Source organism: Somniosus microcephalus, chromosome 8 (assembly GCF_052327205.1).
Source record: "Somniosus microcephalus isolate GS21.2 chromosome 8, FLI_Smic_1.0, whole genome shotgun sequence".
NCBI lineage: Eukaryota > Metazoa > Chordata > Chondrichthyes > Squaliformes > Somniosidae > Somniosus > Somniosus microcephalus.
In genome coordinates, this window is record NC_140994.1 from 80,138,242 (window position 1) to 80,150,967 (window position 12,726).

At 56.3% G+C, this 12,726-nt stretch overlaps 1 protein-coding gene across 1 annotated transcript in view; it reads right to left on the minus strand.

Moving 5' to 3' along the window:
* Positions 1 to 4,012: 4,012 nt before the first annotated feature.
* The window catches only part of LOC147113665 (uncharacterized), a 126,765-nt gene continuing 118,051 nt past the window's right edge, over positions 4,013 to 12,726 (minus strand). The window contains exon 8 of the mRNA XM_085994913.1: positions 4,013 to 4,122. Within this exon, the coding sequence (XP_085851039.1) occupies positions 4,117 to 4,122 (6 nt within the window). The 3' untranslated portion in view covers positions 4,013 to 4,116. The remainder of the gene's footprint in view (positions 4,123 to 12,726) is intronic.

The window sequence follows — 12,726 nt, forward strand, 5'->3', positions numbered from 1 at the left end:
GGGGCAAACCAGAGCGCGCGCGGCGGGGGGCAACAGAGCGCGCGCGGCGGGGGGCAACAGAGCGCGCGCGGGCGGGGGGGCAACAGAGCGCGCGCGGCGGGGGGGCAACAGAGGCGCGCGCGGCGGGGGGCAACAGAGCGCGCGCGGCGGGGGCAACAGAGCGCGCGCGGCGGGGGGCAACAGAGCGCGCGCGGCGGGGGGGCAACAGAGCGCGCGCGGGGCGGCGGGGGGGGCAACAGAGCGCGCGCGGCGGGGGGCAACAGAGCGCGCGCGGCGGGGGGCAACAGAGCGCGCGCGGCGGGGGGGCAACAGAGCGCGCGCGGCGGGGGGCAACAGAGCGCGCGCGGCGGGGGGCAACAGAGCGCGCGCGGCGGCCGGGGGGCAACAGAGCGCGCGCGGCGGGGGGCAACAGAGCGCGCGCGGCGGGGGGCAACAGAGCGCGCGCGGCGGGGGGCAACAGAGCGCGCGCGGCGGGGGGCAACAGAGCGCGCGCGGCGGGGGGCACTGCGCGGCGGGGGGCAACAGAGCGCGCGCGGCGGGGGGGCAACAGAGCGCGCGCGGCGGGGGGCAACAGAGCGCGCGCGGCGGGGGGCAACAGAGCGCGCGCGGCGGGGGGGCAACAGAGCGCGCGCGGCGGGGGGCAACAGATGCGCGCGCGGCGGGGGGGGCAACAGAGCGCGCGCGGCGGGGGGCAACAGAGCGCGCGCGGCGGGGGGCAACAGAGCGCGCGCGGCGGGGGCAACAGAGCGCGCGCGGCGGGGGGGCAACAGAGCGCGCGCGGCGGGGGGCAACAGAGCGCGCGCGGCGGGGGGCAACAGAGCGCGCGCGGCGGGGGGGGCAACAGAGCGCGCGCGGCGGGGGGCAACAGAGCGCGCGCGGCGGGGGGGCAACAGAGCGCGCGCGGCGGGGGGCAACAGAGCGCGCGCGGCGGGGGGGCAACAGAGCGCGCGCGGCGGGGGGCAACAGAGCGCGCGCGGCGGGGGGGCAACAGAGCGCGCGCGGCGGGGGGGCAACAGAGCGCGCGCGGCGGGGGGGCAACAGAGCGCGCGCGGCGGGGCCGGGGGGGCAACAGAGCGCGGCGGCGGGGGGCAACAGAGCGCGCGCGGCGGGGGGCAAACAGAGCGCGCGGCGGGGGGCAACAGAGCGCGCGCGGCGGGGGGGCAACAGAGCGCGCGCGGCGGGGGGCAACAGAGCGCGCGCGGCGGGGGGCAACAGAGCGCGCGCGCGGCGGGGGGCAACAGAGCGCGCGCGGCGGGGGGCAACAGAGCGCGCGCGGCGGGGGGGGGGGCAACAGAGCGCGCGCGGCGGGGTGGAACAGAGCGCGCGCGGCGGGGGGGAACAGAGCGCGCGCGGCGGGGGGAACAGAGCGCGCGCGGCGGGGGGGAACAGAGCGCGCGCGGCGGGGGGGCAGCAGAGCGCGCGCGGCGGGGGGCAGCAGAGCGCGCGCGGCGGGGGGGAACAAGAGCGCGCGCGCGGCGGGGAGGAACAGAGCGCGCGCGGCGGGGAGGAACAGAGCGCGCGCGGCGGGGGGGAACAGAGCGCGCGCGGCGGGGGGGGGGAAGAGCGAGAGGGGAGGGGGGCGAGAAGGGCGGGGCGGGGGTAGAAAGGGGGGGCGGGGCGGGGGAGAAGGGGGGGCGGGGGAGAAGGGGGGGCGGGGCGGGGGAGAAGGGGGGGCGGGGGCGGCGAAGGGGGGGCGGGGCGGAGAAGGGGGGGCGGGGCGGCGAAGGGGGGGCGGGGCGGCGAAGGGGGGGGCGGGGGCGGCGAAGGGCGGGGCGGAGAAGGGGGGGCGGGGCGGCGAAGGGGGGGGCGGGGCGGCGAAGGGCGGGGGAGAAGGGGGGGCAGGGCAGGGGAGAAGAGGGGGCGGGGGCGGTGAAGGGGGGGCGGGGTGGGGGGAGAAGAGGGGGCGGGGCGGGGGAGAAGAGGGGGCGGGGCGGGGGAGAAGGGGGGCGGGGCGGGGGAGGTGGGGGGGCGGGGGGGGGAGAAGGGGCGGTGGGGGAGGGAGAAGGGGGGGTGGGGGAGAAAGGGGTGGGTGGAAGGGAAAGGGGGGTCGGGGAAGGGGAAGGGGGGTGGTTGAGAGATGGGGAGGTGGGACGGTGGGGGGGGGGAAGGGAGGGGGGAAGGGGGGGTGGGGGAGAGATGGGGAGGTGGGACGGTGGGGGGGAAGGGAGGGGGGAGAGGGAGGGGGAGGGGGGGAGAGGCGAGGGGGGAGATCGAGGGGGGAGAGGGAGGGGGGGAGCCAGCAGACCCTCTCCCCTCTGCTAGTGTTGGTCCCTGTCTGGGCCGGAAGCCTGGGACTGGAGTTGCGCTGCTGGCCGTTGGAGATGCCTAGGCCTCGGCCCCCTGCACTGACATGGCCCAGCCTACCTTTTATACCTTGAAACATGAAACTTAAAGTACTTATAAAACATTTTTGTTAACTCTTTCTATAACATACACTTCACAACCTCACCAATCTTTTTATTAAAAAAGGGGTCCTCACCTGTCAGTGTGTTGTATCACAAACAATGGCCGCCGCTTGCTTTTCAGTTGGAAAGATTAGGCCCCGCCCACACAGTGGATTGTCTGTCCCGGTCACCAGGACCCGATTGGGAGCACTGAAGCCCCACCCACTCTATGTTCCTGTACTAAGATGGCCGTGCATGCACTCTGTTACACACTGAATCAAAATGGCGTCGCACTGAAACGTTTCGCCATCCTTGGCAAAGGTGGCTGCCGTTAACCTGGGGCTGTCAGCAGAAGAAATTCCCTCAGCTGCAAACACAGGATCTTCAGATTATTATTCGGGGCTTGTAACGTACCCCAGTTGCTTATGAAGCCTCTCCACCTACCGACCCCGGGAATGGAGCTGAGGCAGCACACCCTCTTCCCCTCTGCCAGTGTTGGTCCCTGTCTAGGCCGGGAGCCTGGGATTGGAGTTGCGCTGCTGGCAGTTGGAGAAGCCTCGGCCCCGGGCCTGGAAAAACGGTGAAATGTAGGAAAATTATAGAGGTTAGAGAAAAGATTTACAAATTAATTAACTTTTTTAAAAAACAATGTGTTTTAAAAGCAACTTTTTTTTTGCTGCAAATGTAGATTTGAAAAGAAACACGCAGAAAGTGGGAAAAAGAAATGAACAGTTTGGAATCAAGATGGCGGCCACTCACCTCGGTTCAGAACGATAAGGCCCGCCCACACATGCACCGATTGGTCAACCGTCATGTCACCGCAGCGTAGGATTAGTCAATCGTCCTGTCACTCGACTCTAGGAGGGTGCCCCCGCGACGCAGCGATTGGTCGACCGTCGGTTTGCTCGACCGGACGATTGGTAGACCTGCGCATCACTCGATGCTAATGAGCGGATAATGAGCGGAATTTTGAATGTTTTTTGGATACCGCGGGCACAATTTTTGTTTCGCCGAAACGTAAATACGCTTATGACCGTTTTGGAATCGTAAGCTTTCTTTTGACGTAACGCACGTGTAGGTACGCTCTATAACTTTAGAGTGTATAGCCGGACAGACAGACGGAAGGACAGACAGACAGATCGATCCTTTTATATATATATACACACTAGCTGAAGTGCCCGGCGGTGCCGAGGCTTTTTCGAGGGTGATGCGTCATCAATTACTCAAAGACTGAGGTTAAGCGAGTAACAACCAGGCTTTTATTAACTAAAGAATGAAGGTCTAGTCTCGAGAAGGGGGGGGGGGGAAAGGGTGGGCGGGGGGAAGGGAGGGCGGGGGGAAGGGGAAGAGGGGGGAAGGGAGGGGGAGGGGGAGGGGGGGAAGGGAGGGGAAGGGGGGGAGTGAGGAAGGGAGGGCTTGAGGCTGAGAGACGGCCACCCCGGTTGCCGGGGTAACCCTGCCGCGCCGCCCCGCACTCCCGAGAGCCCCGCTCTTCGAGCCCGCCCCGCACTCCCAAGAGCCCCGCTCTCCAAGCCCCCAGCCGGCCCGCACTCCCGTTGCCGGGGTAACCCGAGCGCGGAACAGAGTCTCACCTGCTCCTGCTGCGCGCGTACCCTGACCCTCGTGGCTGACGCCGTTGCCCCGGGTAACGTGACACCGGGGTGGAGTGAGGAGCTTAGCAGCAGCCCAGTTACCTAGCTCGGGCCTGGCTGGGCAAGAAAGGCCCAGGCTTTCAGGCCTAAGAAAAAAACGGGGAAAGGTAGGAAATAGAATGTTCAGGTTAGATAAAATATTTACAAATGAGTGATTTATTTTAAAACAATTTAATAAATTCAATTTTATTTTGCTGGAAATGTATATTTGAAAAGAAAGACGCAGAAAGCAGGAAAAAGAACGGAAGCAAGATGGCGGCGGCTCACCTTGGTTCAGAACGATAAGGCCCGCCCACACACGCACCGATTGGTCGACCGTCAGGTCACCAAAGCGTAGGATTGGTCAATCGTCCCGTCACTCGACCGTAGGAGGGCCCGGCCGCATGCGGCAGCAAGCCGCCGTACGATTGGTCGACCGAGGTCACTCTGTCGCTAATGAGATGCTAATGAGCGGAATGTTGAAGGTTTTTGGGATACCGCGGGCGCGATTTTAGCCCGGCCGAAACGTAAATACGTTTAAAACCGTCTCGGAAGCGTAAGCTTTCTTTGGAGGTAACGCGCGCGTAGGTACGCCCTGTAACTTTCGAGCGCATAGCCCGCCAGACGCACACGCGATGACAGACAGAATGACAGACAGACAGAATGACAGATCGACCAATTTATATATATAGATACAGATAGATAGATAGACTAGCTGGAGTGCCCAGCGGTGCCGCGGCTTTTTCGAGGGCATGTTGTTGTTGGAAGAGAGAGAGCGCGTGCGACTGGGGGGGAAGAGAGAGAGCGCGTGCGACTGGGGGGAAGAGAGAGAGCGCGTGCGACTGGGGGGGGAAGAGAGAGAGCGCGTGCGACTGGGGGGGAAGAGAGAGAGCGTGCGTGCGACTGGGGGGGGGAAGAGAGAGAGAGAGCGCAACTGGGGGGGAAGAGAGAGAGAGCGCGACTGGGGGGGAGAAGAGAGAGAGAGCGAGCGACTGGGGGGGGGGGGGGAAGAGAGAGCGACTGGGGGAAGAGAGAGAGCGACTGGGGGGGGGAAGAGAGAGAGAGAGCGACTGGGGGGGGGAAAAGAGAGAGAGAGCGACTGGGGGGGGAAGAGAGAGAGAGCGCGACTGGGGGGAAGAGAGCAAGAGCGCAACTGGGGGGAAGAGAGAGAGAGCGACTGGGGGGGGGGAAGAGAGAGAGCGCGAGCGACTGGGGGGGGAAGAGAGAGCGACTGGGGGAAGAGAGAGAGCGACTGGGGGAAGAGAGAGAGAGCGACTGGGGGGGGGAAGAGAGAGCGAGCGACTGGGGGGGGGGAAAAAGAGAGCGAGCGAGCGACTGGGGGGGGAAGAGAGCGAGCGAGCGACTGGGGGGGAAGAGAGCGAGCGAGCGACTGGGGGGGAAGAGAGAGAGCGAGCGACTGGGGGGGAAGAGAGAGAGCGAGCGACTGGGGGGGAAGAGAGAGAGCGAGCGACTGGGGGGGAAGAGAGAGAGCGAGCGACTGGGGGGGGGAAAGAGAGAGAGCGAGCGACTGGGGGGGAAGAGAGAGAGCGAGCGACTGGGGGGGAAGAGAGAGAGCGAGCGACTGGGGGGGGGAAAGAGAGCGAGCGAGCGACTGGGGGGGGGGAAGAGAGCGAGCGAGCGACTGGGGGGAGGGGGGAGGGGGAAGGGGAGGGGAGGGGGATGTGGGGGATGTGGGGGGGGGAGGGGGATGTGGGGGGAGGGGGATGTCGGGGGGGGGGGATGGAGGGAGGGGGAGAGAAAGGGAGGGGGGAAGGAGGGGAGCTAGCAGACCCTTTCCCCTCTGCCGGTGATGGCGCCGCAGAGCTCCGCGCCACCCCACGTACTGACATGGCTCAGCCCGAGCCCCGCCCTCCTGAGCCCCGCCCTGCCGAGCCCCGCCCTGCCGAGCACCGGCCTCCCGAGCCCCGCAATCCCGCTCTCCCGAGCCCCGCCCCCCCGAGCCCCGCTCTCCCGAGTCCCGTCCCTCCCCGAGCCGGCTTCAAGACCAGAGAGAGACACGCCGCCGCGCAACCTACCGCGTGAGGCCCGGCCGGAGTCAATTCGCGCTCCGGGCGGAAGTTGACGCGCGCGCTGACTCCCGCCCCGCCCACCTTTATTAAGATGGCGGCGGTGGCGACGCTCGGCTCAAGCCCGCCCCCTCCAGCCTTCACAAAGATGGCGGCGATCGCAGGCCTTTTGCTGATCGCGACGGGAGGTGCCTAGCTTGGGCATGGCTGGGCAACAGAGGCCCAGGCTTCGCGGCCTGGAAAAACGGTGAAAGGTAGGAAAATTATAGAAGTTAGAGAAAAGATTTACAAATTAATTAACTTTTTTTAAAAACAGTGTGTGTTTTAAAAGCAACTTTTTTTTTGCTGGAAATGTAGATTTGAAAAGAAACACACAGAAAGTGGGAAAAAGAAATGAACAGTTTGGAATCAAGATGGCGGCCACTCACCTCATTTCAGAACGATAAGGCCCGCCCACACACGCACCGATTGGTCGACCATCATGTCACTGAAGCATAGGATTGGTCAATCGTCCTGTCACTCGACTCTAGGAGGGCCCGCCCGCACACGCGAGGAACCCGCCCCCGCCACGCAGCGATTGGTCGACTGCCAGGTCGGTCGACCGTACGATTGGTCAACCTTAATGTCACTCTATGCTAATGAGCGGATAATGAGCGGAATTTTGAACGTTTTTTGGATACCGCGGGCGCAATTTTTGTCTCGCCGAAACATAAATATGCTTATGACCGTTCCGGAATCGTAAGCTTTCTTTTGATGTAACGCACGTGTAGGTACGCTCTATAACTTTAGCGTGTATAGCCGGACAGACAGAAGGACAGACAGACAGATCGATCCTTTTATATATATATATACTAGCTGGGGAGCCCCGCGTTGCATAAGAACATAAGAAATAGGAGCAGTAGGCCAATCGGCCCCTCGAGCCTGCTCCGCCATTCAATAAGATCATGGCTGATCTGATCCTAACCTCAAATCTTCTATCACTCTCCATCCACCCAAACCCATGTGATCTCCCGGGAGAGGCGAAAAACCAGATAAAAGACCCAATGGCCAATTTGGGAGAAAAAAATCTGGGAAATTCCTCTCCGACCCATCTAGGCGATCGAAATTCTTCCAGGAGATCACTCTGTCCCTATATTTTCTACAGTACTTACCTTCTGTAAAGGCGATCTCCACCCCAGCCAGGAACAGGAATAAAACCATCTCCTGAAATCTAACAGAATTAGAACACAGTAGGAGCAGAACCAGGCTACACGGCCCCTGGGCCCACTCCACTACCAACAGGGCCATGACCATTCCGAACCCAGACTCATGTCCAATTTCCTGCCCGCTCCCCGTAACCCTTAATTCCCTTTACTTCTAGGAAACTATCTATTTCTGTTTTAAATTTATTTAATGATGTAGCTTCCACAGCTTTCTGGGGCAGCAAATTCCACAAACCTACCACCCTCTGAGTGAAGAAGTTTCTCCTCATCTCAGTTTTGAATGAGCAACCCCTTATTTTAAGATTATGCCCCCTAGTTCTAGTTTCACCCATCATTGGGAACATCCTCACCGCATCCACCCGATCAAGCCCCTTCACAATCTTATATGTTTCAATAAGATCGCCTCTCATTCTTCTGAACTCCAATGAGTAGAGTCCCAATCTACTCAACCTCTTCTCATATGACCACCCCCTCATCCCCGGGATTAACCGAGTGAACCTTCTTTGTACTGACTCGAGAGCAAGTATGTCTTTTCTTAAGTATGGACACCAAAACTGTATGCAGTATTCCAGGTGCGGCCTCACCAATACCTTGTACAACTGCAGCAATACCTCCCTGTTTTTATATTCCAACCCCCTAGCAATAAAAGCCAACATTCCATTGGCCTTCTTGATCACTTGCTGCACCTGCATACTAACTTTTTGAGTTTCGTGCACCAGGACCCCCAGATCCCTTTGTACTACAGTACTTTCCAGTTTCTTGCCATTAAGATAATAACTTGCTCTATGATTTTTCCTGCCGAAGTGCATAACCTCACACTTTCCAGTATTGTATTCCATCTGCCAAATCTCTGCCCACTTACTTAGCCTGTCTATGTCCCTTTGCAGGTTTTTTATGTCCTCCTCACTCACTACTTTCCGTCCCATCTTTGTATCATCTGCAAACTTTGATATGTTACACTCGGTCCCCTCCTCCAAATCGTTAATATAGATTGTAAAGAGTTGGGGACCCAGCACTGACCCCTGCGGAACACCACTAGTTACTGGTTGCCAATCTGAGAGGGCAATTTTGGGGCGCTTGGTCTCCCTGCCCCTGTGTGTCCCCCCTCTCCCTGTCATGTCCTCTCCCTGTCCTATCCCTCCCTCCCCTCCCCTCTCTCCCTCCCCTCCTCTCCCTCCCCTCCTCCTCTCCCTCCCCTCCTCCCCTCGCCCACTCCCCCACTCCCCTCTGTCCCTCTCTCCGGCCCCTCCCCCTGCCTAGCGCCTGAGGTCCGGTGCCGTTGCGATAGCGGCTGTGCGGGGCCTAGCGCTTAAGGCGCGGTCGGGTTCTGAGGCCGGGACGGACCGGAGCGGAGGTGAGGTCCCCCGCGTATCGCGCGGCTGATGGACGGCCGCTGCGGGCGGGCGGCGCATGCGCGGTCAGTGCGGGCGGCGCGAGGCGGCCCGCGGGGAGCAGGCAAGGGCGGCTTGGCGGCCGTTAGCGAGCGGGAAACTTCGGGCGGCCCGCCCGCGCTCCGTCCGCGACACCGTGAAACCTGAGAGGGGGAAGTAGAGAGACAGAGAGGGAAGAGGAGAAGGAGAGAGAGGGAAGAGGAGAGAGGGAAGAGGAGAAGGAGAGAGAGGGAAGAGAAGGAGAGAGAGAGGGAAGAAAGAGAGAGAGAGAGAGAGAGAGAGAGAAATTTTTTGAGCTTCAGGCCCCGAGTCCCCCCGCGCGAGGGTGAGGAGGAGGGGGGGGGTTGCTAAACACAATATAAAACTCATAAATTGTTAATTAATTCCCTAACACATAATTCAAATATTTACCTTACTTCCCTAACACACTGAAAGTGTGGGGAAAAAAATCGTGAAAAATCAAGATGGCGGCCACTCACCTCGGTTCAGAAGGATAAGGCCCGCCCACACACGCACCGATTGGTCGACCGGTCAGGTCACCGAAGCGTAGGATTGGTCAATCGTCGAGTCACTCGACACTCAACTGTAGGAAGGAACCCGCCGTCTGATTGGTCGACCTCGACGTCACACGGTCGCTAATGAGATGCTAATGAGCGGAAGGCTGAACGTTTTTCGGATACCGCGGGCGGGATTTTTGTGCGGCCGAAACGTAAATACACCTATGACCGGTCCGGAATCGCAAGCTTTCTTTTGAGGCGACGCGCGCGTCGGTACGCTCTGTAACTTTCAAACGTAAAGAGAACAGACAGACAGACATCGGGACAGACATCAGGACAGACAGAAGAGCTCTTTTATATATATAGATATAAGATAGATAGAATCTCGTCATTATCACATTGCTGTTTGTGGGAAGCTTGCTGTGCGCAAATTGGCTGCCACGTTTCCTACATTACAACAATGACTACACATCAGACGTATTTAATTGGCTGTAAAGCATTTTGCGATATCCTGAGGTTGTGAAGTGTGCAAATAAATACAAGGCTTTCTTTCTCGGTCTTACTTGGGTCCAGTGAACGTCAATGAATGAAGGTGCTTTTTGGGCCTGAAAAGCACCATGTAACATGTTGAGTTTTCTGTACAAATTCATCTCTCAATCCTTTAAAAAGGATTGTTTGTACTGGTAGCAAAGGGTGACTGATTTGATAGCTATTTGAATCCTGCCTCCAAGCACAAATCAGCAGTTTACAATTTTACTGATGTGATCTTTCCTCAACATTGCTACTTTAAAATCAGGACCCCAAACAGCCTGGCTATCTCTCATGTATTCAGCACACTACAGCAAGTCTATACTTTTAATTCTTAAAAAAAAAATCCTGATTAATAAAATTGTCAAACAAATTGATCTCACTGCCATTAAATGCTGAGTTTAAGTATTTCAGATATCTCGTCAGTTAAAAAGAAACCTTGCTTAGATCATGCTTACAGCATATTGTGGCTTGTCTGAGCCACACAATTGAAAAACAGATCTTTAATGTCACAGTGTGGTTTAGAAAAATGATGCCATCTACTGCTACCCTTATTAAAGCTTCAAAACATTCACTGAATTTCATCACCACAAAGTGATGCCCTTTTATAAACCAGATGAGGCTAAGAGATAACATTAAGCATCTTGCATCATTTGATCACAGAAGGCTGGGAGGACTTACATATTTGGCAATCCAGCTGAAAGCAGAGTTCTAAACCTTTGAATTCCATAAACTGTGGCTATTTGCCAAAGTGTTAAAAATGGTGATTTTAGAAATGTAGTTGTGGATTTATTACTTTAACAAGCACCATGTAACATTTTGAGTTTTCTGTACAAATTCATCTCTCAATTCTTTAAAAAGGATTGTTTGTACTGGTAGCAAAGGGTGGCTGATTTGATTTAGTATTTTGTTTCAAATGATCATAGGAACAGGAGGCGATCTATCAGCCCCTTGAGCTTGCTCCGCCATTCAATTCGATCATGGCCGATCTGCACCTCAACTCCATTTACCCGCCTTTGCTCCGTATCCCTTGGTACCCTTACCCAACAAGAAACAACCGATCTCAAGTCTTCAAAACTCCAATAGTCCACAGCTTTTTGGGAAGCGAGGTCCAGATTTACACTACCTTTTGTATGGAAAAAGTGCTTCCTGATTTCACTCCAGGTTTTATTAGGAAAGATTTGATTTGACACATTTAATAAACCGCCACAAGAGTCTCATGATGTTCCAGCTGCAGTAATTCGCTAATAATGTTTTCAGTGCCAAAGGCCTCTTCAGGTAAATGTATGAATAGTGAAATATGAGCAAAAGGCGATTCCAAAAAGCGGCTGCTAATTTAAATGTTCTTTTACGTTAAAGGACATTTCCAATTGTGAAAAAGCAAAGACTTCTCACAAGCTGCAACAGTCCAGAAACAGTGTGCGTTTTCCTCAAACATTCACTTTAAACAGTGAGCATGAATCACAGATTTGTGTAAATATTAATGGTGCCTGTCTCCTGCAGTAATATCACAAGTGTAGTTTTTAGGCATTCCCATTCAGAAGTAGCCCTCCATCACAGGGTTCCACAAAGTGTCCACTGACACACTTTCCTAACAGGTTTTTCTCTCTCTCTCATTTTTGTAGCCAGTAAATCGTTCAAACGGCGTTGCGTCGTCATGTACAGCTTAGTTCTTAAAAGTGATTAAAATCAGATATTCAAGGTGTTTTAATTTACTTTTTCTTGGCAGGAATGCGAAACTGCACTTGGCTCCCTGTGTTGGAGAGGATTTAAAGAGATTAACTTTCAGAAATGTTCAAGACCAATGGAAAATAAAAACTGGCGCTTCAATAGGGGATGTGATACTTCACAAATGACCTAAAATAATCAAGTGAAGGGATACAGTGAATGTGTCAATAGATTTCTGGAGAGGGCCATTATGAGCACAGTTACATGGGGTCCTTCCTTGTTCTTCATTTTGATGGGATTTTTAAAACTCTCGGTTTGTTAGTTTTGCATAGCATCCCATACGTCTATTCTTAGTGGCACTACCTCCTGTAGATGATGGTAAAATTACGATATATAATCTAATTGTTAAACTTGTATTGATACTAATTCTGCAAAAGTAGGATGATTTTAAGTGTGAATATACAACAGACGCCATTAAAACAGCCGCTCCCTCCGCGACACCCTAGTCCACTCCTCTATCACCCCGAGCACCCCTTCCCCTTCGCCCGACACCTTCCCGTGCAAGCGCAGGAGATGCAACACATGCCCTTATACCTCCCCCCCTTCCCACTGTCCAGGGCCCCAAACACCCCTTCCAGGTGAAACAGCGATTTACTTGTACTTCTTGCAATCTAGTATACTGTGTTCACTGCTCACGATGCGGTCTCCTCTACATTGGGGAGACCAAACGCAGATTGGGTGACCGCTTTGCGGAACACCTCTGTTCAGTCCGTAAGGGGGACCCTGAGCTTCCGGTCACCTGTCACTTTAATTCACTGCTCCATTCTCACTCGGACCTCGCCGGCCTCTTGCATTGTTCCACGGAAGCTCAGCGAAAGCTCGAGGAACAACACCTCATCTTTTGATTAGGCACTTTAGGCCCTCTGGAATCAACATAGAGTTCAACAATTTCAGAGCATAACCTCGGCCCCTATCACATTTATATTTTTTATCCACACTTTTTGTTTGTGCTTTTTTTTTTCTCTCTCCCTCCCACATGGCAGCTGTCTTTCATTCTGCCAGCGCAATTCACACTTCATCTAGAGCCATCCTTTGTTTCTTAACCTGTCACATTACCATCTCCTCTTGCCTTGAGTATCTCTTAATGCCTCTTTACTTCTCCTGCCTTCCATCCTACCTCAGACCTTCCCTTTTGTTCTTTCATCCCCTCCTCATTTCCCAGCCCCTAAACTTGCTTTTAAATCTGCTCCATTTCCTGCTTCTTTCCAGTTCTGACGTTAACTCTGTTTCTCTCTCCACGGATGCTGCCTGGCCTGCTGAGTTTTTCCAGTGTTTTCTGTTGTTATGCCATGAAAACATTGATCTGTTTGTGACATTTCCTCATTATGCAATTTTAAT